The sequence below is a fragment of the Gracilinanus agilis genome, chromosome 1 (assembly GCF_016433145.1).
Source record: "Gracilinanus agilis isolate LMUSP501 chromosome 1, AgileGrace, whole genome shotgun sequence".
In the NCBI taxonomy this organism is placed as follows: Eukaryota; Metazoa; Chordata; class Mammalia; order Didelphimorphia; family Didelphidae; genus Gracilinanus; species Gracilinanus agilis.
The window spans coordinates 352,056,830-352,083,183 of record NC_058130.1 but is presented as its reverse complement, the minus strand read 5'-3'; the positions used below and the strand labels follow the sequence as shown (position 1 = coordinate 352,083,183).

General features: G+C 39.5%; 1 protein-coding gene across 2 annotated transcripts in view; it reads left to right on the top strand.

The window, feature by feature from the left end:
- The window catches only part of LOC123231463 (regulator of G protein signaling 7 binding protein), a 127,653-nt gene that overhangs the window by 83,110 nt on the left and 18,189 nt on the right, over positions 1 to 26,354 (top strand). The window contains exons 4-5 of one of the 2 annotated variants that reach the window (XM_044657720.1): positions 18,987 to 19,134; positions 24,917 to 24,987. In XM_044657720.1, coding sequence (XP_044513655.1) covers positions 18,987 to 19,134; positions 24,917 to 24,987 — 219 coding nt within the window. Of the gene's footprint in view, positions 1 to 18,986; positions 19,135 to 24,916; positions 24,992 to 26,354 lie in introns of those variants that run through there. The other variant, XM_044657721.1, reaches the window with a different exon arrangement.

The following is a 26,354-nucleotide window of genomic DNA, read 5'->3' as shown; positions in this document are numbered from 1 at the left end:
AGGCAAATAGGGCTAAGTGACTTACACAGAGTCATACAGCTAGTGAGTGTCTGAAGCTAGATTTGAACTCATGAAGATGAATCTTCCTGAGTCCAAGCCAAGCACTCTCTCCACCGTGCCACCTAGCTTCCCCTGGGTTGAGAACACCTGAGTTTGAATCTTGCCTTCATCCTTCTTAATAGATATGTGACTCTGGGTAATTCACTTAATGTCTCTGAAACTAATTCCTCGTCTATAAAATAGGGATTATAATAGTATTTGCCTCATATGTAGGTAAAGCTCTTTGCAAATTTTAAAGCAAAATATAAACAGGGGTTAACACTGTTATTATTATATCCCTGTACAAAATTTAAACTCCTGAAGGGCAAGAACTGATGACTTTTTAAAATTTTTCTAGCACCAAGCACAACCCCCCCCAGAAATAGTGGATAATTAGTATATTCTCTTAGTACTAGTTAATTTCTTTACTCATCAACATTCTTACCCAGAAAAGGTTTACCCCCTACCATCTATCAGTCTGACTTTTGATAAGTATCTCTAGAAAAAAAATGTTGGTAGGAAGAGATATTGAAATAGAGAGAAAATCAAGTGGAGTGGTAATCCATCCATTTCATCGGTCTCTTTATCTTGCTACCTCATAGCCACCATTCACTGTGGGTGGATCATATATGCAGTTTCTTTTGACTACCTGGAAGTGTGATTATAATATAAAATTTCCCTCTACATAGCAAAGGCACCCAGTGATCACTCTCTGGGGTTTTACGAGTATATTTTCTAGAGGGGAAAAAAGTCTTTGAACTAATTTTAAAGCGAGCCCCAGTGTGGGTGCTGAGATTAGAATTTGTGATGACTATGGCTCCTCTCTGCCAATTAAGCAAATGATAATTACCCTCAGCACTTAATGATGGCTTTACCGGAGCTCCCTCCTTTCTTCCTCTATTGTCCTGCTGCGTTGTCAGGTCAAATAAGCCTGATTGGCATGGTCTACCTGGATGCCTTTGGTACTTCCCAGGATCAAAAAAATTGTAAAGAAATGAAGGGAAATGATGCTAAAATGGTTCTTTCTTATTGTGTCCAGACAGAATTTAATTTAATAATCTGATTTAATTTAATTACGATAAAGTAAGGCAGAACCTCACAGTTAGACTATGTCAGGGGAAAAATGGTTTTGAAGAACCATGCTATTTTTCTTTTTCCTCTGAACACCTTCCCCCTCCAAACCATCTCCCAGACTGCTGCCACCCAGATATGCCTGAAGCTCAGATATGGCTGTGTCACTCTTCTGATCAAAAAACTTCAGCCTCCCTGTTATCTTAAATATAAAGTAGAAACTCCTCTCTCATTTACAAGCCTTCACAATTTGTCTTCAACTTATCTTTCCAGAATGATTACATTTTACTCTCTTTTACACATGCCACTTTCTAGCCAACCTGACCTTCTGGCTGTTCCTCCCTTGTGTCCTTCATCTCTCATCTCCCTGCCTTTGCACAGATAATCTCTTGTGCCCCAAATACAGCTCAGCTACATTACTTTACCTTTCTATGTGCCAGGCACTGTGCTTAGCCCTAGGAATAATATCAATAATAGTGAACATTTAGATAGTACCTACTATGTGCCAGGCATATATAGTGCTTTACAAATATCTCCCTGGGAAGTAATAATAATAGCTAACATTTTATAGAGTTGGTTAGGTGCCAGATATTGTGCTAAGCACTCTGTAATTATACTAACACTAAAACTGGGAGGTGCTATTATTACTCCCATTTTACAGATGGGGATACTGAGACAAACAGGGGGTAAAATATTTGCCCAAAGTCACCCAGTTAATAAGGGTCTGAGGGCAGATATGAACTCAAGTCTTCCTGACTTCAGACCTAGTGCTCTACCCAAAGTGGCAAGCTGCCAAAATATCTGTATAAGCAGAAAAAAAGCTCCTTAAGGAGCTTACATTCCAAAGGGGGAAGACAACATAAAAGAAAGCTGGAAAGGTGGGGGCAGGAAAGAGATAAAGGTGCTTTTAGCCTAGGAAGGGCAGGGTGTGGGGCATAGCAAGGGAGATGATAGAAAAAGTCCAGAGAATCCAAAGTGCCGTCTTGAAAGGAAGATACAGCCAACCTGGATGGCTTCCTTAAAATGGTAATTATCAGAAGCACCTGCTAGGCAGAAGGAGAGCCTGTTAAGATGGAGGGCATTTCCCATGGGAGAAGTCCAGGAAAATACAGGAATTCAGTAAAAACTTCCTGGGTGGAGGGCAGCTGGGTAGCTCAGTGGATTGAGAGCCAGACCTAGAGATGGGAGGTCTTGGGTTCAAATCTGGCCTCAGACACTTCCCAGCTGTGTGACCCTGGGCAAGTAACTTAACCCCGGTTGCCTAGCCCTTACCACTCTTCTGCCTTGGCTCCAAGACAGAAGATAAGGGTTCAAAAAAAACAACAACTTCCTGGGTAAAGAGATTTCCATGGCAAGGGAGAAAGTCAGGAGGGCAATCTGGAGAGGAATGTGCCCCTCACCCTTGCTTCTTAGTCTTACCCTTGCTTCTTAGTCTCTGGCTCTCTTTAAAGCTGAGTTCAAATGCAACCTCATTCTGGAAGATTCTTCCCTGCCCTGTCCCCCTGCGTCTTTATTTTGTATTAGTTTTTCTCTCTATTCCCGGTGTGCATGTTTTCCCCTCCAGAGGAATGTAAGCTCCTTGAGGGCACGAGTGGTTTCAATTTGCCTTTACATTTCCAGCATCTCGTATGGTGCCTAACAGAGGCTGAGTATGGAAGTTGTGGTGGACCAGTTGGCCAGCACTACCTGGGGCAAGCATGCCCCTTGGCACTTTTCTCCTTCTGGACAGACCCGAGCACAGCCAGCTCATCTATCCCCCAGTCTATCCTCAGCCTCCATCCCTTCACCCCATGCTGGAGAGCAAGTGCTTAATAACGGCTGTTGAATTGCATTCTGTGCTGTGGAAAGAAGTTAGCTTGTGAATTTTATGTGCATCATCATCAGGAAATCTAAACACCACTCTAAAGGAATCTGACCTTTCTTGTGTCAGCCCATTCTCTAATGCCTTCAATTAAGGCAGAACCTCTACCTGCTGGGAGTCATGCCAGATGCTAGAACACGGCACTTTAACCCTACACCTTCCCTTTCAAGGGACTGTGATACAGCACTAAACATGGAGCTCATTTCTGCTTCCCTGAGTGTGCCAGATTAAAATGTAATTGGGGGACAGCTGAGTGGCTCAGTGGATAGAGAGCCAGGCTTAGAGTTTGGAGGACCTGGGTTGAAATGTGGTTTCAGACACTTCCTAGCTGGGTGACCCTGTTACTTAACCCCATTGCCCAGCCCTTCCTTACTGCTCTTCTGCATTGGAATCAGTATTGATTCTAAAACGGAAGGTAAGGTGTTTTTTTTTTGTTTTTTAATATTTTTATATATTTTTATTTTATATTTATTTGTATTAGCTTTCTAGTTATTATTCTCTAATACTAATAACTACTCTATAATAAATGTGGGGCAGCTAGATGCTGTAGTTGATAGAATGCTGAGCCTGGAGTCAGGAAGACTTAATCTTCCTGGATTCAAATCTGGCCTCAGAAACTTCCTGGCTGTTTGACTCTGAGCAAGTTATTTAACCTCAATTGCCTAGTCCTGTGTTAGGGAATATGTGCCAGAGAGGGCATGCCCTTCTGCCTCTCCATGAACTCCTGAGGACATTTCTGTCATCACCCCTCCTCTGCCTAGCAGCCCAATGGGAGCACTTTCTCCCTTCCTTGTCTGGGGTAAGGTGAGAGGCTCACTGAGGTGTGAGGGTTGCAGTTTGGGCACTTGGGCTCCAAAAAGTTCACCATCACTGGAGCCTTTACCACTCTTCTGCCTTAGAAATGGATACCTGCCACTTATTTTAAGATGGATGGTAAGGATTTTTTAAAATGTAATTGAAAAATATTCAAAAATTTTATTAGGAATAATATAATTTAACAAAAAAAGGAATACAATAGAACATAGATAATGTTAATATGTGGTTTCCTAAGTTAACAAATTACCTGGACATCCTTATATACAGTTTAGTATTTCTATTGAGTTTGGCACCATTGGTGGAGTAGACAAGAGCACTGGATCGTGAGTTTGGTTCAGTTCCTACTTTAGACCCTTTAGCTGTGTGACTTTGAACAAGTCACTTCATTTCTCTGAGACTCCAGGCTCTTCATGTGAAAAATAGACCTATTCTTGCCCTCAGGAAGTATCTATTGTACCAGTCTCACTGGGTCATTTTTGAGGAAAATGAAACAAAATGTTTTAGAAGCTTTAAAGTAGTTTATAAACGTCTATTATTATTATTATTATTATTTCCCACTACTCAGGTGAGCTCATCATTTACCTCTTTTCTGTTCTTTCTCTTCTCCCCCTCTGTGCCCTGTCACTGTGTCCCTGTGTGGCTGTATTTCCCTTTTCTGCGACAGCATATCATGTCAAGTAATTGTGCTGCGCTGAGAATATCTCTATCCTCCCTCCTCTCCCTTGCGCCCATGAGCACATGAGCTCCCTTTCCCCAAGATACTTCTGTGCCATGATGACAAATACACACATAATATTGTGTAAATGAAATGTAATCACAGCAGGGAAAGGATGGAGAAATGCCGAGACAATGTTAGAAGTCAATTCAAAACCTACTGGGACCAAGAAGGCCCAAGATGCTCTAATGAGTAACAAATAAATCAGTCCTGGAAAATACAGAATGAACTCGAGCCCTGTGAAAAGAGCATTAGAAGCAGAGGCCCCAGTGGAGTCAGCATCTGATTAAGAGAGTTGCAGGAACAGGATAAGGAAATATCTGAGTCAAATGAAAAAGGCAAACATTGCAAGGACTAAAATACATTGATAATGTAATAAGAGCATGGTGACAGGGAGAAAACAACAACTCACAGAGGATTGGGGAAAGAACTTTATGTTTTAGTGCATATATATATATATATATATATATATATATATATATATATATATATATATATATATATTACCAGAGCCGGCAGCATGACTTGAAGGCAGTGAATAAATCATGGTGATAGCAACCCTCAAGGCTCCACCTATCATCTATGTTGTAAGGTGAGAAGAATGACAAAATTAGGGAATGCCGTTCAAGGCAATTGATATACTCCAGGGACTCTGGGTGCTATGTTTAGTACTTGGGCAAAAGGACAACCTTCATAGTGAATCAGTGAGCAGAATTTACTGAGTCTCTACTGTGTTCAGGGGACTATATTCTCAATGCCATATTTGGGACTTAAAGGACATTAGAAGACCTATTCTTGACCTCAAGAAAATAATTCAGTGTTCAATAATTAGGTACTAACGGAACTATTGAATTCTGGGTCCAGAAAGGATTTAATTTCCCTGAAAGAATTTCATTAAGAGCAAGGATCAGCCCCAATTTTGTTTCTTGAATAAGATTTTATTTTTCCCCAGTATGCATAAAAGCAATTTTTTAACATTCATTTTTTATAAATTTTGAATTCCAAATTCTCTCCCTCCTTTCCACTCTCCTTCTCTTAGTTCCTCCCCCTCCTACAGACAGTAATCAATATGATATATATTTTGCATGTTCAGTCACTTTTTTAACCCTGAATGCTCCCAATGAAGCCAATATATGGTACCATCATGGGTTTAATGTATAGTCGTTGTTGTTGTGCAGTTATTTTGGTCATATCCAACTCTTTGTGAGCCCATTTAGGATTTTCTTGGCAAAGATCCTGAAGTAGTCTGCCATTTCCTTCTCAAGCTCATTTTATAGCAGAGGAAACGGAGGCAAAGAGAGTGAAGTCGCTTGCACAGGTCCCACAGCTAGTAAGTATCTGAAGTCAGATTTGAATTTGGGTCTTCTTGATTCCAGTTCTGTGCTCTATCCACTGTGCTACCTAGTTGCCCCCTTAATGCATAGTCAGAGAGAAAGAAAAAGAAAGGAAGTAGAGGAGGAAGAGAAGAAGGAACAAGAGGGATTAGGGGAGAGGAAGATTAAGAGAGAAAAGGAAGGGGGTGTATTTGGTTAGTATGTATTTGAGCTGCTTACTTCAAGGACCACTCAGGTTAGACATACTGTGGACTGATTCACCCCACTTCTATGGATTCTGTAGAATCCATAGAAATTAGATGCTACATATCAGTCTCATTTCTGTTTCACTTTCAATGACATAATTATGGGGAGGGTCCTAGGATCTCAACCAGTGAAAGAGTCAGTCCACAGAGCAAAATTTTAGTTTCTAATTAAAATAATGAGAGCCTTTAAGGAAGCTCACAGAACTCTGCCCCAATTTCTTCTTATTCAAAATGATTATGTTAATAATATCACTCACATGAGGCACTGTAAGAATAATATGAGATCATAGTTGTGAAACCACTTTGAAAGAATGTAAAAAATGTGTAAGAGGAATGTTCACATACATATTCAATTCAATTCATTTAAAAATCTTGAAAAAATGCCTGAAATATTGGGTGACCTTGAGCTAAGTGCTGGGGATAAAACAATGAAAAGTAACAGTCTTTTCCCCAGAAGGAGCCTATAGGCTAACAGAGATATTATTGCTCCCTCCCTATTGGACCAGTATCTGCCAGGGTTTCCTAACTTCCTGGAATATAGATTAGTCTAGTTCTAGCCCCCAAAGGCAAGGAAATTGTCTCCAAGACTTGAATGGTCTGGGAGCTAAGGATCAGAATAGACAGAATACATAAATAAATAGCCAACATTTATAGAGCACTCTTTTTTTTAAACCCTTACCTTCTGTCTTGGAGTCAATACACAGTAGGTGTATTGCAGAAGAGTGGTAAGGGTAGGCAATGGGGGTCAAGTGACTTGCCCACGGTCACACAGCTGGGAAGTGTCTGAGGTCAGATTTGAACCTAGGACCTCCGGTCTCTAGGCCTGGCTCTCAATCCACTGAGCTATCCAGCTGCCCCCTATAGAGCACTTTTTACTAAGTACCAAGCTTTGTGCTAAGTGCTTTACAAATGTTCTCTCTCATCTGATCCTCACAACAATCCTGGGAGGTAGGTGCTATTATTACCCCCATTTTACAGATGAGGAAACTGAGACAAAGGGAGGTTAAGCGACTTGCCTAGTATCACAAACCTAGTGTCTGAAGCCTGATTTGAACTCAGAGATCTTCCAGACTCTAGGACCAGCACCCTATCCACTATGCCTCCTAGCTACTGAGTAGTCATTGATATGGACACATGAAGGCATAAAAAGACCTGCTTATCGGATTTGGGTCCTTCAGACTTGTTAGAGACCAATAGAGTGACCAGGCTTTGCCTTTAGAGGCCAAGGGAGTCTCCAGGCTTTGCCTTCCTGATCCAATGCACTTGCATATAGAGATGAGGGAGGGAGATTGTTTCCCTGAGTTGAGAACACTTTCCTTGTTGAGTATCCTTTCTATACTAGGATTCAGCAAATGGTTTTTTGGTAACTGTTGAGTGACCTGTGAGTGTTATTTCATTCTAGTATCAGACTCGAGTTATCCGAGGGCCAGCCCAAGTCACATCCAAAGTATAAAGGCTGACCCAGCTGGTGGCTGGAACAAGAAGCTGTGTGGCTTACATTGTGGGGAAAGTGGAGGAAAGCTGATACAAATATAGATTGGCCAGATAACTGCATCACAACAGCATCAAGAGCCTTCCTGGTAGGAGAAAGAGAGACCCCTGAGTAAATCCTATTGATGATAATAAACTAGCTCAGTGGGTGCTGGAAGGTGTTAATAGGAAGAAAAAAAGAAAGTGCCAGGCCTACTCTTACTTACTTGTTGTTAATTGGCATAGAGAATCTCAATAGCTAGCATAAAAAAGTTACATGTAAACTGGGATAACCCAATGGATGTTTCGAGATGGAGTTTGTGGAGTTTTAAATATGGAGTGAAATCAGAGGGCTTGGTTAGGACTAGTGAGGACGCGATTGAAAGGAGTGATGCTGATATGGGTGGGGACCCCAGCCTATAAGGTCTTTTTTTTTTTAAACCCATTACCTTCTGACTTAGAATCAATACGGTGTATTGGTTCCAGGGTAGAAGAGTGGTAAGGGCTAGGCAATGGGGGTGCCCATGGTCACACAGCCAGGGTGGGTCTGAGGCCAAACTTAAAGCCAAGATCTCCTGTCTCTAGGCTTGACTCTCAATCGACTGAGCTACCTGGCTGGCCCCAAGTGTAGGATTTCTTATCTTTGTTCCCTTTAGACATGTGGTCATTCCTCCAGGGTGCCATTACATTTTTTATTTATTTTCCTTTATTCTATCTTTTTCATTTTGATTTCTTTTTCTTTTTCCTCTAGTATTCCTTTTGGACAGCTCCTTGCATTCTCAGGATTTGAGTTGTCCAACAATAGCACTAATACCATTCAAATGATGAGAGGTCCTCTAGAAGACTTTCAGGATCTATCCATCTACAGCCTATCAGAATTCCCCCTTTTATTCCCCTTGCCACATGGCTTAGGTTAGTTCTTTCCCCAAAAGGCAAGAAGTTGTCCCCAATAATTAATTGACAGAGGGGCAGAGGCTTACACCGAGGAACTGACTTTGCTTCTTACTTGTTTCATACTTACCCTATCACATAAAGGCATTTAAAAGACCCACCTATGTGTTTTTAGACCCTTATATTTGGTCCTAAAGTCACTCAAGTAATTTTATCCTGCCCTGTTGGAGCAGTGGAAGTGAGTAGAAGGGGCAGAAGGTACTTTCTATTTGCTATATCCTTTTCATGCCATGGCCATAAACCTCCCTGTGTTAACTGTAGAAAGACTTATGAGTATCTCATTTTCTTCCAGTATCAGACCTAAGCCACCATGGTGTGAGTCAGACCTAGACTATGGTGCATTGGTAACCTTCTGACTAATTATATGACTGGGCCATGACTGGGTCCCTTTGTGAGAAGCCAGGGAAAGCTCATAAAGGTCATCCCTTAAAAGATGATAGACTTCAGATAGACATGACATCTAACATTGCTTCCCTGCTCTGTCATCCACATCCTCATGCCACAGGGTATCCATTGGAGTATAAAGCAAGTGTCTCCCAAGTGCCTGAGTGACCCTACCTCTTAGAGGTTCCGAAGAAAGTAGATCTGACCATTGAAACAGCCAGCACCTGATTTCCCAGGTTTTCATTGCTCCTCTCAGTCTCTGAAGCCAAGTCTGCCCCTGCCCAGGAGCCGCCAGGTGGCTGGTATACAGCCTGGTTGTGCTCTGCCTGGAGGCTAGATGCAAATACTTTTATGAGGTCAGTGCTCCACAACTATGAAATGCTCGGTCTGTGCTGAATTAGGTGTGCAATTAATTTAAGCACCACAGTAGACCACACAATCACAAAATAATTCCCTGGGTGGTTTCCACAGCTAAGCATAAGTGTACATAAAGTAAACACAGTATGATCAAATGATCCTAATCAGTCAACTCGTTTTTTATGAATTGGCTGATGGATGAGATGTTTTGTTTTTCTGTACCTTTGTGAAAGGTGCCTAGAATCCTTAATGGCTCTGTCCTTGACTTCCCATTGCTGCTGTGTCATAGCTTGGAAAGCATGATAGCAATATAGAGTGAGAAGATCATAGGATAATTAATTTCGATCCAAAAAGGATTTATAGAAATCATCTAGTTGAATACTCTCTTTTTACAAGTGGTAAATAAAATCAAAGCCCAGACAAGTTAAGCAAATTGTGCGAGGCCATACTAGTAGGATGTGGGAACATCAGAATTCCAAATAGAACCTCTGACTCAAAAACTCACATTCCTTCTGTTGTAGCACTCTGCCTCCCAGCAGGTAGAGAGTCAAATGACTTATGCAAAAGTCTGAATGTGACATGTCTTAATGGTATAACTCTGAGAAAGTCACTTCATATCTCTGAACCTCAGTCCCCTTTCATATAAAATAGGGATACTGATATTTGTACTATCTAGCTCAAAAAGTTATTGCCAGGAAAGTACTTTGTAAGCCTAAGAGTGTGAAATATTTTTATAGCTGTTAAGTAGTACCCAATGTAGTCTGGTCAGAGATACAATCGTAATAATTATGAAGATAATAATGGCACAGTTTATAGGGTGATTTTACTTCTACTATTTCACTGGCTCAATCAGCAATCATTTTGTATTACTAAATGTGTTCAAGCTATCTCTCCGTTAGCATATAATTTCTTTGAGGGCAGGTTTTTTTTCACTTTTGTTTTTGCATCCTTACTCTCTACCATAGTGCCTGACACATAATAAATACTTAATAAATGCTCTTGTATAAAGCACCATCCTAGGGAAAACCAAGCATCAGTGAAGCATTCTTTGCCCTCAGGGATCTTACATTCCATCAAGAGAGACAACATGCATACAGACACATGCATTATTGTTCATTCATTTCAGTTGTATCTGACTCTTCAGGACCCTGTTTGGGGTTTCCATGACTAAGATACTGGAGTGGTTTGCCATTTCCTTCTCCAGCTCATTTTATAGATGAGGAAACAGAGGAAACTTAGGGTCAAGTGACTTGCCCAGGGTCACACAGCTAATAAATGTCTGAAAGCCAGATTTGCATTCAGGAAGATGAGATGACTTCAAGCCTGGCACTATCCACTGTGTCACCTAGCCATCCTCACCTACATGCATACATACACACATCCGAGTGTAAATGTTCTGGTGGCTGCTACCTCTCCCCAGGGCACTGGGGATAACCTCGATAGATTGGGAAACTGTTTTTCTAATAATATATGGCTCTCAAGCCCTTGCCAGTATGCTTTCTCTCATGATTATCAGTTTATATAAGTCAACCAGACTTTAAATGAGCTTTTAGAAAAGGGTATTTACTACAGTGATATAATTGGTACAGATGGTACATACACTCCTCCCCAAAGTCTGTGACACTTTCTCCCACCAGTCCATACAGGGATTGTATTCCCCATCCAGGGGAATTTGGCTCCACTTAAAAAGGACGTGTAATGAAAGGATAACTCACTTCTCCCGGAAGTCTTTTTGCTGGAATTCCCAAGCTATTTTCCTCAGGTAGGGTGCAGCTTTTCTGCTAGGCTCTTTGAAGAACCTTGAATTTTCTTTCCTAATTGAATCTATCTATTCTTGGCTTCCGATGTAGACTCTGTCTGCCATCAGTCATTCCAGGGACATTGCTAAGATCCTAAGGTAAAAGCTATATCCTTCAGATGCCCCTCTGGCCAAGGGGGATGGAAAGAAAACTGAGCCTGAGGCTGGTTTCTTGGGTTCTGCTCCTCCCCACTAATAGATTCCTTCTCAGGGGTTTAGTTGGCACAGCCTCTTCTCTTCTCTGCCAACCACTTGACTCCACCATTCCAACTAGCTTGATGGTTTTATCTGGGCCCCATAGGATGTGACCAAGGCCCTCAGCCAATCTAAACAGACTTTCTGTTGCAGCTAGAGAAGTATCTAGTTCATGTTCACACCTTGTGAAAATCAACTTGTAATCTTTTCTGGTAAATATGTCAAAATGAAGCATATTTTTATCTACTTTAAGTGGAATAGGATAATTATCCAGAGTCCAAAGGTATCAAATCCATAGCCCTGCATGAGAACCAGATTAAAAATATAATCATAAATAGTTAACAAAAGAATTGAAAATAGGTAATGTTATTTTGTGATTTTTCTAAGTTCCCATGCAGCACACAGAGATCTGTTTTTATTAGAGTTTGATACCACTAACTAGACCAGTGATGGAAAACCTATGGCACGGGTGCCAAGGATGGCATGCAGAGTGCTCTCTGTGGGCACTCAGCTATCCTTCTTCCCCACCTCCCAACCACAGAGTTCATTACTAGAAAGGCAGAGGGACTAGGGCAGAGCTGCTCTCCCCCTCTCAACTGTGCCTGATGACATTTTGTCATATCCTCCGTCCCTCTGCTCAGCAGCCAATGGGAGCGCACAGGGGGAGGGTGGGCAGCTCACAGACAGCAGAGCTGGAGGGGAGCAGAACACTCAGACCACTTCCCTCCCCCTCTCTATACTGACTGAGGACATTCCTCACTTCACCCACCCCTCTGCCCAGCATCCCAGTGGTAGTGCTTCCTCCTTCCCCTGTGTGGAGTAAGGGGGCTGTGGGGCATGCCCAACATGTGGAAGAGAGGGGCCCAGAACTATGTGAGGGAGAGGGGGAGAAAGCCCAGAACTCCATCTCTAAAAGGTTCACCATCACTGGACTAAACTGACCCCCTACACTTACATTCTCACCCACATGTAATGTCAATGCAATGTTTGCTTTACATGTAATTATATATGTTCATTGATACATTGCATTGCTGTATGCTCCTGTTTTTTTCTCTTATACATTTATTGTTTGTTTCGGAGTCACATATATATTGTCATTTCCTAACTCTACTTAGTTGTTTTCTTAACTATATGGTCTGTAATTGGACAATTTTGCATAGCCTATAGATATTAGTATTGCTTACATATGATTTTTTAAGGTTCTAAGGCAGAAGAATGTTAAGGGCTGCACAATGGAGGTTAAGTGACTTGCTTAAGGTCACACAGATGGGAAATGTCTGAGGTCACATTTGAAACCAGGACCTCTCATCTCTAGTCCTGGCTCTCAATCTACTGAGCCAGCTAGCTGTCTCCTGTTGCTTAATATCGTCACTCTGATGAGGCTTCGACTGGCTACCTTAAATGGGGATCCTAAATCCAAAAAAGTCTCTTAGTTGTTATAGAGAGCCAGCTCTATATTTTTGTGGGTCCTAAGTAGCGTTTAGTGGAGTCAGATTGAAAAGACCAGAAACAGAAAACTGAGAACAGCCAGACTAGTAGTTAGCTCATAGCTGCTCCAACTGCTATAGAGCTTTGAGTTTATTTTATACTGGTTTCAAACAAAGAACACAGAGAAAGAATCACATCTGTGAAGGGGTTACAAATCATACAAAAACTCATTAAAGCGTAAAAGGTAGAGAGATAGATCCAGGGTCAAAGGCCAAATTCCAACCACCAATTAGCAGGAGTTTAATTCTGGGAGCAGAAATATATTTCATAGAGATTTTTACTAATTGAGTCCTATCTTCTAGATTTATAGGATTGCACCTGGTCAGATAAAGTCCTATCTAGCTTTGTCTGTCTCCAGCCTGATTATCTAAGTAATATATTTTTTTAGAGTTCAGGCTTCTTAATTATCAAGGAGAGAAATTGTTAACTCAGTAGCTGCTGGTCTGCTAAGGACTCAAAGCTTTTCAATAAGTTTATAATGTTTTTCCAATAAGAAAAGGTATGGATCATAAAAGGGGTCAAAAGAGGGGTCTCAGATTTTTATCTATTCTCTTATTGGCTTCCCACAAGTTGTATTTTTCCCAGTTGGAAAAGGAGTATGATGTTTTCCCCTTTCCCCCCAACTATTTTATTTGCAAATTCTGACACACAGACTTGCCCTAACACTCTTGAGTGAAGAGCATTTTTTTCATGTTTGAATTCATTTATACAAAAGGGTAAAGTGAGGTACAGTAACTCACTTTATAATTACTTACCTTGGGGAAGGGGGATTCAAAAAGAATAATAGAAAGTCTTACTAAGTCACCCAAGTGCTGCACAGTATTTGGGTCAATGGACTTGGCCAAGCAGACTCCAACAGATTTGCAGAAGACAGATTAAAATATTGGGTGTGGGAGCAAGACCGTATAAGGATGGGGATTCCTAGATTAACCTCCACCTTCACTTAAAAGCAATTGGAGTTAAGTGAGAACATTTCTTATTTGGATCAATCAAAGATAACTAGGTATGAACAAGTCCCATATATTTCCTTGAATCAAAAATATTACAGTTTGACATGACAGATAGTCTGTTTTGACCAGGTAAAGGACTTGCTCACACTTCTAAGAACTAAAACAAGAAACTATCCCAGAAACTAGGAGAAATTTCAAGGGTCTGACTTCAAAGAGGAAGGAGTAGGGGCCTCAAAAGCTGGAAAGAATCAGCAGCACTGGAGCAACCAGTGAAAGACAGAGAAGGGAGAGATAAAGGAGGATACTCAGTCCTAAAGCTCTGTTGGAGTGGAAAACTCAGGCTACTGCTCCCATTTATAACCATCCCCTCTAGGACCATGGGGAATTCCAAGAAAAGGTATACTCTCTCCTCTACTTCTCCTAACTCTAACTCCTTAACAGATACTGTAATGGGACATTTTCTGCTTTCTTCTTTAACCAAATGTTTCTGGTAACCTGAATTTGCCACAAAGAGGCAGAGATTAGCTAGAGACAAATGTAAATGTAAATGATGACTGAGCATCAAATATCTGCCTAACTGTGAAGAATTTTCCTTACTAACTCCAGGCTTAGAGTAACTATGATCATTGTTTTCATTTCTTTGAATATATATACTTTTAAAAATATAAACTCTAATTTATTCTGGGCAACTAGTGGTATCAAGCTTGAAGTCAAGAAGACTCTTCTTCTTGGGTTCAAATCTGACCTCGATCACTTCATAGCTGTGTGACTCTGGACAAGTCACTTAATCCTGTTTGCCTCAGTTTCCTCATCTGTCAATTAAACTGGAGAAGGAAATGGCAAACTACTCCAGTACCTTTGCAAAAATAAAACCCAAATGGGGACATAAAGAAGCAAATCTGACTAAAAGAACTGAACAAATCAACTTCTTTTAATATCAACTCACAAAAGCAACAAAGGAGAGAACCATGTAGACCTGAGGTGCCAGTTTTCAAATGAGCTGATTATTCTAACAAGATGTTGTTGGTGTTTGTGTGCATGAGATTTGTGGGGGAAAGGAATTTGGAGTTGAGGGATTAGGAATAGCTTCATGTAGAAGTTGGTGATTGAGCTGAATTTTGAAAATGGCAAAGTTATAATCCTAATTCTATAGATGTGGAACTTGAGCCCTGAATCCTTTAAGTGATTTATCTAAGATCATAAAGTTTAGTAAGCACAAGAACTCAGACTCAAACTCCTATCTGACTCTAAATCCAGGGCTCTTTCCACCTTAGCTGCCTCTGTGAGAAATTTCTTGCCTTTTCTCTAGAACTAAAAAATATCTACTCCATCTGACAAGATTTTTTTGAGTGGAAGTAATTATCAAAACAAGAAAAAAGTGAAATGCAGCAATGTCTCACAGTTCACATTATCTGGAGAAAAGGCTGAATAAGTCATTAATAGGAATCTGATAAAATATCATGATATTCTTAGAAATAATGAATATAAGGAATCTGCTTAAACAGGGAAAGATGTATGAACCATACGTTATTGCTAAAAAATGCTAACCATTATCTGAGCCTTCAGCAAGTCAAATCTTTGTTCTGGTGGAAGGTTTTGCCCCAATGCTGCTGGCTGCTGATTAATCAGTTTTGTGGTTCCTAAAGGTTGGGATGGCTGTGGCAATTTCTTAAAATAAGACAACAGTGAAGTTTGCCACCTTAATTAACTCTTTCCCTTAAACACTTAGAGGCCATTATAGGAGAAAAATTGGCCTAATTTTAATATTATTGTGTCTCAGGGAATATTGAGGCCAAAGGAAAGAGAGCTGATGGAATTGTCGATTAGTTATAACATACAACATTTATCCAATAATTTCACTGTCTTATATGGGCACAGTTCATGGTGCCCTGAAACAATTACAATAATAATGAAAAGATTTAAAGTATTGTAAAAATTACAAAAATATGACAGAGGCACGATATGAGCACATGCTGTTGGGAAAATTTGTGTCAATAGACTTGCTTGACACAGAGTTGCCACAAATCTTCAATTTGTAAAAAGCTCAATATCTCTGAAGTGAAACATAATAAAACAAGGTAAAATGACTATATGCAATGACTACAAAAATGCAAATGAGAGCAATGATAAAAGGAGGGCAATTTAGAATAATCGCAATGATCATTCATGGTCCTGAATAACAGATGATGAATCACACTTCCCTCTTCTTGGTAGAGATATGGGGGACTGCAAGTACATAACATTACATTGTCAGATACAATCACTGTGTAGGTTAATTAGCTAAATTGCTTTTGTTACAAAGAATGGTTCAAGATAAGGAAGGAAGGCATATTGAAAAATGATGTAGTGTAAAAACAAAAAGCATCAATAAAACTAAATAAGCAAATTAGGTTCTAGGTGCAATCTGTTCTTAAGATATATTTCTTCTACTATAATTCCTGAAGGATCAATAATGATACAACTTGTTTAAAAGGTGGAGAAATGAATCATTTCCCATTCATGGCTTTCCAGCTGTGTGATCCTGGGCAAGTCACTTAACCCTCACTGCCTAGCCCTTATCTAGCCCTTCTGCCTTGGAACAATACATAGTATTGATTCTAAGACGGAAGGTAAAGGTTTAAGAAAAAAAGAGATCAATCTGAGAAATGCCAGTGCTCTCTGGGGATCCCTTAAATACATTTGAGATTTTTGAGTTGATACTGATATCAGAGAGTCTCTGTTCAGAGCTCAAAAGTGATGTTGTCTTTGCTTTACCACTGGGATATTTATATGTACTATATTATGTACATTATAAATACATATATACACGCTTGTGTAAAAACCATATATATGCATATATATGTATATATGATTTTTTAAAAAACATTCATCTGTTCAAGAAGTGTTGGTGTGTCTCTGCAGCAGGATAAAAAACAAAGCCAGTGTTGGACATTTTCAATCCTTCATAATCTGATTCCAGTCTAGTTTTCCAAAATGATTATACATTATTTCTCATCATGTACTTTCCATTTCAGCTTTTCTCTGCTTTTCCCCATACATGTCGTACAATCTCCCTCTTCCATGTATTTACAAACTGTCGCCGGGGCTAGGAGGTTCTTCCTCTCTATTGCCATCCCTTGGAAATTCTGGCTCTCTTCATGGCTCAGATCAAGAGCCATTTCATGAAGAAGTCTTTCTTGTTTCCTCTGTTAAGTCACTCCACTCTGGTCACTACATATATCTTGTGTTTGCCTATCTACAAATATGCTTTATTCACTTCAAGAAGAATGTAAGCTTCTTGGACGCAGGGACTGTCTTACTTTTGTCTTTGTATCCCCAGGACCTAGCATGGTACTGTAGATTTTAAAAATTAATACCCATTATCTCCAAGTTTAATATTTATAAAGTTTATCATTGAAACTAGAGGGAACTCACCCAAGCCACTCATGTGGAAGAGAGAGAAGCAGAGGGAGGAAAGCCTGAAACTAATATACAAACCACGTAAGGATGCACAAACACAAAAGGGAAAGGGAATTGTGGGAAACATAGTCTAAGGGTTCAAGATTCTAATTAATACAGTACCTGGAACTTAGTAGGCGTTCAATAAATATGTGTTTCATGCAGACAAACCCAAATATATAAATATATATATATATGCGTATATATATATATATACATACATACATATTTGCACTGCTAGCTATAATTTCTCACTGGAAACTACATAGATCCAGTACTTTACATATATACTTAAATTTTTCTAAACAAACAAACAAACAAATAAATACATGGATATATATATTAAAAACACATGAGTTGATACAGACATGATTTGGGATGTAGACTCTGAATGACCACCCCAATGCAACTATCAATAATATGGAAATAGGTCTTGATCGACGACACATGAAGAAACCAGTGGAAATGCACATCTGCTATGGGGGGTGGGAGGGGAGAGAGGAAGAACATGAATCATGTAACCATGGAAAATTTTTCTAAAAAAATAAAAAATTGTTTTAAAAAAAGAAACTCTCTACATAGATCTAGTACTTTACAAATGTACATACACACAGAATACTCAGCTTTGTATTGTCATTATATATGTATGCTTGAGTATAGGTATATGTATATACACTCATACATATGTGTGCATATGTATATTATCACCCTAGAGATGCTAATCCCCTCCAAACACCCCAAAAAGACTTGCTGACCCCTTTTCATGGCTACTTATCCTGCTTTGGGGGCTCACCTGTCACTCAACTTTTTGCCAGTGGTTCCAAGAAGCTGTATTATGTGTAGCAGCCACATCTTAGATAAGTCATCTTGGCAGAAGGGCTAAGCCAGGTGAAAAGTAACCACCAGCCCTCAAAGCCACTGGTGACTTCTCCCAACCAAATGGGAGGATGGATGTAGAACAGTTTGTTCCAATGGCCAAGAAGGTGTCTAAAGCAGATGCTGTGGAGTGCTTAGAGCTCGGTCAGATGTTGGAGACACCGAGGGGCATCCGCTGAAGCCGGGGCCAGAGCCACTCATCCTGACTTTTATCTTGCCTCTCTTCTTTGAAAAGTCTAAAAGACACCGTGCTACAATTGAACATAATGGACTTCTCTTCTAGCAGCAATGTAAGGATCCAGAGCAAGGCTGAGGGACTTATGAGAAAGAAAACTAGCCACATTCAGAGGAAGAACTGTGGGAGGAGAAACACAGAAGAAAAACAACTGCTTGAACACATGGGCTGATGGGTATATTATTGGAGAGGTAGACACTAAACGATAACTCTAGTCCAACTATCAATAACATGGAATTAGGTCTTGATCAATGATACATGTAAAACCCAGTGGAATTGTGTGTTGGCTAAGGAGGGTTAGGGGTGTTTGGGGGAGAGGGAAAGAACATGAAATATGTAACTATGGGAAAATATTCAAAATAAAAATAAAAATATTTTTTAAAAATCTAAAATAGAAAGTGAGGCTGCTGACTTCATGCCATTCTGCCTCACTTAATTCCAATCAATGGGCAAGTCAGGATGCCCCCCTTTTGAAAATGAAGAATGAGCAACAATGTGTGAGTGTGTGTATGTATACATATACACAGATATCCATATAAATGTGTGTAGATACATAGATACATATATATGATACAGATGCATATGTGTATGAGTGTATGTATTTATAAATGTTTACCAAAGCATACAAATGTTTACCCAAACTAACAAAGTAGTTAATTACTGATAAGTACAGTTATCTTCAACCAAAATGTTTGGTCCCTCTTAGAGACTTGTGCTTGGTGTAGAACTCAGATTTGTGATTCTTCACATTTTCCTCCCTTAGGAAAGGAACCTGGAGCGGTGATCAAGAGCTTGGAATGCAAAACTGAAGAGGGTCCAGAAGTCCCCATTCTAGAGGATACTCAGTCTTCAGCGGTAGACATTCAGCATCATTCCTGGCAGGTTTCCACAGATATTGAGAATACTGAAAAGTAAGTGTTCTTTGAAAGGAGAGTTCTGCATTTAGAGAGCTCCCCCAGATGACAGTGTTAGAAGGCACAAGAGGTCCAGACATCTTAGACCAGGCTTCAAAAAGCAGACCCCTCTTCTGCCTGCCATAGAACTGGAAGTTACTTAAAAGATCATCTACTTGAAGGCAGCTAGTATGATATCAGAAATTTTGAGGTCCCTGGTCTAAACTTCCTGTGAACATTTAGACTCTTAAAAACTACATTTCCCATGATTCCTCTTGCGTGATACAGGTGGGCAGGAAGTGTGATTATGAGAACAAAGGTATAAAGTCTCAGGACAGAATTGGTACTTCCTCTTTCCTGCTGAAGAAGCCAAGTGGGAAGGTATGGTGAGGCATTTGAACTAGCTCTTATCAGGCACGTGGCTTTAATTATCAATATGGCTTTCAATAAAACCCTAATAATTTTATATGTATCCATTTTATTTCTTACCCTAAGTGGGTGAGCAGATTGAGAGCCAGGTCTAGAAACAGAAGGTCCTGGGTTAAAATTTGGCCTCAAATACTTCCCAACTGTGTGACCCTGGGCAAGTCACTTACCCCAGTGATGGCCAACTTTTTAAAGAGGGGGCCAAAGGAAAGGAAATGCTCATCTGTCAATCTGTTTCTAAGGCATCTCTTTCAGAGTTTCATTGTATTGTATCCTACTCATTGTATTCGTCAGATTAGGAATAATGTCCCACTGCTGGATAAAATATTTCAGGGGGCCCACAGGCCATAGTTTGCCCATCACTGACTTACCCCCCCATTGCTTAGCCCTTACCACTCTTCCACCTTGAAACCAATACACAGTATTGATTTTAAGATAGAAGAGGGGGCTGCTGGGTAGCTCAGTGGAGTGAGAGTCAGGCCTAGAGACAGGAGGTCCTAGGTTCAAACCCGGCCTCAGCCACTTCCCAGCTGTGTGACCCTGGGCAAGTCACTTGACCCCCATTGCCCTCCCTTACCACTCTTCCACCTATGAGACAATACACCGAAGTACAAGGGTTTAAAAAAAAAAAAAAAACAACAAAAAAAAACAACAAAAAAAAAGATAGAAGGTAAAAGCTTAAAAAAAAAATCATCTACTCCAAAGAGATCCATCTCCTTGAATAAGTAGAAATTTTGTAACAATTAAACTATATTCCCTAGAATTTCTTTAGTATTTCCCAGAGTTCCTTTTAATCTCTCCATCATGTTTTGTATATAGTTGGCTGTAACTCTGCCTCTTTCTCACTTTTCCTGCCTGCACGGCTGGGTAAGCTCTAGTTGTTTTTTTTTTTTATTTTCCTTTGCTTCAAGTTAGTCTTAATATGCTTTATAAATATAATACTTGGAGTGTTTTAGATTTTAATTTTAATTCTCACATCCTCCTGTATTTTTCAAATGATGCACCGTCAATCCAGAGCAATGAAGTGCAGTCAGACAGCATGTTAGTGACAGAACCAATGCCAAAACCTGACCACCTCAGCTCACTACACATCACTGAATCCTCAGAGAAGAAGTATATTATGTTCCTTTGTAAAGTAATAAAGGGAATTCCTCCAGGGGGAATGAGATCCCCTGATTGTTTCTAGTTTACTCTGCTGTGGAGTGGTGCAGGTGTGAAAGGAGGCAGAAGGAAACACAACAGCTCCAGGCCCACTGGTCTTTCTACCTTACCACCTCACTGCCTTAAGAAAGGGCTCTTTCTCTGAACCTATTTGGTTGCCAGGAAGTAAGTGATTCCTTAATTAAAAAAACAAAAACAACAATATTTTAGTTTCATTTGGGTAAAAAGAAACCATAAAAAATAGCTAAAATTTATATAGCACTTACTCTGTGCCAGGCACTTGTGCTAAGAACTTATGAAATTTTATCTAAACCACAACCCTGGGAGGCAAGTGCTAATAATATCCTCATTTTACTGATGAGAAAACAGAGCTTAAGTGACTTGTCCACTGTTACACAGCCAGTAAGTACTTGAGGCTTGATCTGAATTAATGTCTTCCTACTCTAGGCTCAGCACTCTATCTACTGACACCCAGTTGCCCCTAATAATGGCACAGATTACTTAATATGTTGATCTCTGTTAAGATTAAAATTAATATCCAAAATATTCCAAGTATTATATTTAATAAGATTTATTTAATAAATAATGTTTTATTAAAGTATTTATTAAGTAAATAATGATGATTTTTTTAAAATAATGATGATTTTAATAAATAATAAAATTAACTTGAAGCAAAAAGGAAACTAAAAGGCTAGAGTCAAGAGGGAGCTCACCCAAGCCACAGGCCTGGAAGAGAAAGCTAAAGGGAGGAGTTACAGAACTGTATAAATAATAACAAAGACACAGATAAACGAAAAGGGAAAAGGAATTTTGGGACGAGGAAAGAATTCTGGGAGATGGAGTCCAAAAGTACAAAATTTCTAATTACTACATATGTTACTACACACCACCTGGCATGGGTGAAAGAGTGCTGAGCTTAGTCAGAATGACCTTGTTTCAAATTCCACCTTTAACCCATATTACTTGGGTGACATTAGACAGAGTCATTTAACCTTTCTCAGTGTGCCTCAGGCAACTCCTTTGGACTTCTCTCCTTAAGCCTTCATGCTCATGTATAGCCCAAACTTCTCATATTCTCTTTCATTTTTTCTGTTATCATGATGTCAAGCATCCCCCGTCCTACTACAAAACATTTTCCTCAGTCGATACGGAAGCAGAGAGGCTCCCTGAGGGAAAAGCTTCAGATTTAGAATCGGAGAACTTGATCTTAAATATGAACTTTGTTACTTGGGATGAGTTGTTTCCCTTTACTAGACCTCAGTGTCCTCACCCATAAATGAGGTAATTGGACTAGCCAGCCTCTAAAGAGTCTTTCAGCTCTCCCTTCTGTGATCTTCTGACCCAAATAGCCCTGTTCTCTAATCCCCAAAGCTGGCACAAAGCAACTTGATTGAATATAGGACAGTTCCAGGGAATGAGGTGTGTTGGGAGTATTGCAGGTGGTTTGAATTATCAACAAAGTAATGAACATTTTTTATATTCTTTTTAGAAGGTTAAGACACAAGTGTATTTGTATTCTTTGCATTTCTACTTCCAAATTATAATACAATTACAAAGCTAATTTCTAAATTTCTATGTTTATAGGGGAAAAGTGGTTTATGTGGTAATTATGTGCAATTATTGATAAAACTCTCACCTTGTCTGAGCTTGAAAATTGAACAATTCAGGCACTGAAGCTGTCTGATGTAATTGATAGTACTCTACAGACACAATCAAGGATGATTCCCCACACCACCACCACCACTGAAAAAACAGAGAATTCTATGGTCTATTCCCTACAAAATCAAGTTCTTGCCAAGTTTACCTTGGCTAAATTAATTTCCCTATTCAGAAGCTTTAGAAGCCAACAGTAAGATTCAGAGGGTATATAAAAAATCAAACTGTGGGAAAAAAAAGCATGGATTTGATAAAAAAAAAAAAAAACAGAAAAAAAATTTAAATATACTCTATAACATTGGCACTCTGATCTCCACCCCCAATTAACTTGAATTTCTTCATAAGAGTCATTAAGGACAGGGAAGACAAATAGAATGGAGTTCTCATATTCTTCCATTTTTCCCAGGTTCATTTCTCTGAGGGTCTTTTGACCTAGAAGTCAATCTATATACATTTAATATCAGCTCTGTAGACATTGAATGAGAGCATATGAGTAGGAGTTCTGGATATTTATAGAATCATGGCTTTGCTCTTGAGAAAAGGCTTCTGTCCTCACTGACCAACCCAGCCTAGGATATTCTTTAGGAAAAGAAAAAACTATACTCGAGCATCTTTTTTTATATTTTATTGTATATATGTATATATATATATAATTTATATTTATAAAATTTTAAATATACATATGTATATGTACAGATGTACATAATTCATACTTATAAAATTGTTAATAACAGCTAACATTCACATAGTATTTGAGGGTTTGCAAAGTGCTTAACAAATATTCATTTTATCCTCTTTACAAGTCATAGGAGGTAGATGTTATTCTTATCCCTATTTTACAGATGAAGAAACTGAGTTGAGGGGCATCTAGGTGGCACAGTGGATAGAGAGCTAGACCTGGAGTTGGTAGAGCCTGGATTCAAATGTGGCCTCAGACACTTCCTAGTTGTGTGACCCTGGACAAGTCACTTAACCCCATTTACCTAGCCCTTGCCCTTCTGTCTTAGAGTTTTTACTATGAAGGTAAGGGTTTAAAAAATAAAGCAAGAAACTGAGATGAAAAGAGAATAGGCATCTTCCTCTGGGGCACACAGTAAGTGTCTGAGGTCATATTTGAACTCAGGTCTTCCTGAACTCAGACCCAGCACTGTTCACTACACCACCAACCTGCCTTTTAGATCACGTTTATGCCGAGGTTAAGGTTTCCAGAGCATTTTACATATGTAGTATTTCCTCTGAGCTGGACTGGCTCTCTTAGCTTGGCATCTGGTGGCACAGTGGATTGAGCATTCAACCTGGCATCAGGAAGACCCGAATTCATATCTAGCCTCAGGCACCATCACCCAGCCTATATCACTCTGGACAAGTCATTTCACCTCTATCTTTCTCCATTTCCTCAGTTGTAAAATGAGGATAATTATAATAGCACCCATGTCCTAGAGTTCTTGAGAGGATCAAATGAGATAAAATGTGTAAGTGCCTGGCACTTTTAATTATTATTATAATCATTATATTTAATTATATATTATATATACTTAAACATATATAATAGTTAATTATAATATATAATTAATAATTATTAAGCATTTAACAACTGTTTATTTTCTTCCTCCCTTCCAATCCCTCATTGGAATTATCAAGTCAGGTCCCTACAAGTCCTCTGATTACCAGTTAGCCAGACCTGAATAACTTTTAGAAATCAATATTTTCTACAGTAAACTAGCAAGAAAAGTTTTTTTTTTTTTTTTTTTTTTTTAATATTCTCCTAAGAAGTCTGGAGCAGACTGTCCTACCAGCACATCCAGTATCCAGGGGGAAATGGAGCTCAGCTTCCAGAGCACGTGTGCCAAAGGAGTAACTCCCAACCCCTGGTCCCACAGGAGTCCTTTATTCCCTTTTTGGAAAGCCCAATGAAGTTCCCCTTCAGTGCTGGAGCCTGAGGGATACCAACAAACACCACCAGTTACATATACATTCTTATTCGGTCCTCCCAACAATCCCGTAATAGAATTGCTATTATTTCCCTCATTTTTTCAGTGAGGAAACTTGGATCTAAATAAGGTAAGTGACTTGCCCAAGGGACACAAGCTAGTAAGAGTCCAAAGCAACATCTAACTTCAGGTCTTTCTGACCTTGCATTCAAGCCCACTATTCACCAAATTAAGTTGCATTTAAAACCAGGTATTTGTTTAATGCCAAATATGAGATAAAATTTATAATAAGAAAGCTGTTACTCATATCTTCATTCTCTAACTCGAGGTTTCTTAATCTAGGATCTATGAATTTGATTTTATTTTAAACTTGGATCACTATATTTTAATGTAATGGACTTCATTTATTTTCTTATGTCCTTTATTTTATGCATTTAAAAGCATTATTCTGAGAAGGGGCTCATAGGCTTCACCAGACTACCAGAGGGGTCCACAGCACAGATAAATTTAAGAACATTTGCTCTAGCTGGTTTTTAAAGGAAATGAATAAAAAATATCTAAAAGTATTTGTACTTACAGCTTACATTGACTAAATCCTGTCATCGATGTGTTTGTCATTCATGCAGAGACATGCGAGAAATGAAAAACCTTTTAAGCAAACTCAGGGAGACTATGCCTTTACCATTGAAAAATCAAGGTGAGTCCTGTCATTTCTCTATGGAAGAATACATGTTTTCACTGAAATACCCTTGAAAATTCACTTTTGAGAAATTTTCTTATGCTCATATAAAAATGAATTTAAGAGGAGGCATTGTGGTATTTGGAAAGATCACAGGTTTTGGAGTTAGAGGAACTGGGTTCAGATTCCTCTTCTGACACTCAGTAATTGTGTGATGTTGGGTAAGTCACTAAATTTCCACAGACCTAACTTTCCTTGTCTGTAATTTCCAGCTTAAGATCCATGATTCCCATACATTTGGTTTCCCTTTAGCAGAAAAGATGGAGAACTTTCCAGATATCTTTTAAATGAGGAGGAGGAAAGAGTGGTAGTATTCAGATAGATATTTATATACAAGACATCATGTTGGATGCTGTAGGAGACCCCAAAAAACAACAAGACAGCCCCACACCCGCAGAGAGTATAGTTAATATGGTAGCTGGCGGAGAAGTCTCAAGTCTGCTTGAACCCAAGAGGCAATGTATGTCACCCACTTGATTGGGTCATCATGGTCATAGATACCCTACATTTACAGGGCATTCCAAGGGTTACAAAGAACTTTCCTTGCATTCTTAGCTAATCCTTAGAACAACAATTCCATGAACTTGCTGCTATTATTATGCCTTTGTAACTACTGGAATTCCCCTTCTACTAACTGAATTTATCCAAGTTATGGCTAGATATGGCAAAGGCAGTTTAGCTACATCATCTACAAGTTCATCACCATCTACAAGTGCAAAAAGGTCCCAGGAATGTTGTTGACCAAGGAAATTTCAAATGAATATGTAGATCTGTTCTCAATGGTATTTGCCTAGGGAGAAGGTCACAGCAAAGGCACAGGCTATGAATTAATAACAGCTATCCCATTCTTTATAGAAAGTAGGGACTTTCTGATGATGGAGGGTCAGTCAGACTTGGATAGGAAAAGGAACTGAGGAAATAATGTCTATAGAGGAGAGAGAGAGAGAAAGAGAGAGAGAGAGAGAGAGAGAGAGAGAGAGAGAGACAGAGAGAGAGAGAGAGAGACAGAGAGACAGAGAGACAGAGACAGAGAGACAGAGAGGGAGAGAAAGAGAGGGAGAGACAGAGAGAAAGAAAGAGACAGAGAGAGACAGAGACAGAGACAGAGATGGAGAGACAGAGAGGGAGAGACAGAGAGAGAGAGAAAGAAAGAGACAGAGAGAAATAAAGGAGAGAGAGACAGAGAGACAGAGACAGAGAGTAAGAAAGAGACAGAGACAGAGAGAAATAAACACACAGAGAGAGAGAGAGAGAGAGAGAGAGAGAGAGAGAGACAGGGAGGGAGAGAGAGACAGAGAGAGAGACAGAGAGAGAGAGACAGAGAG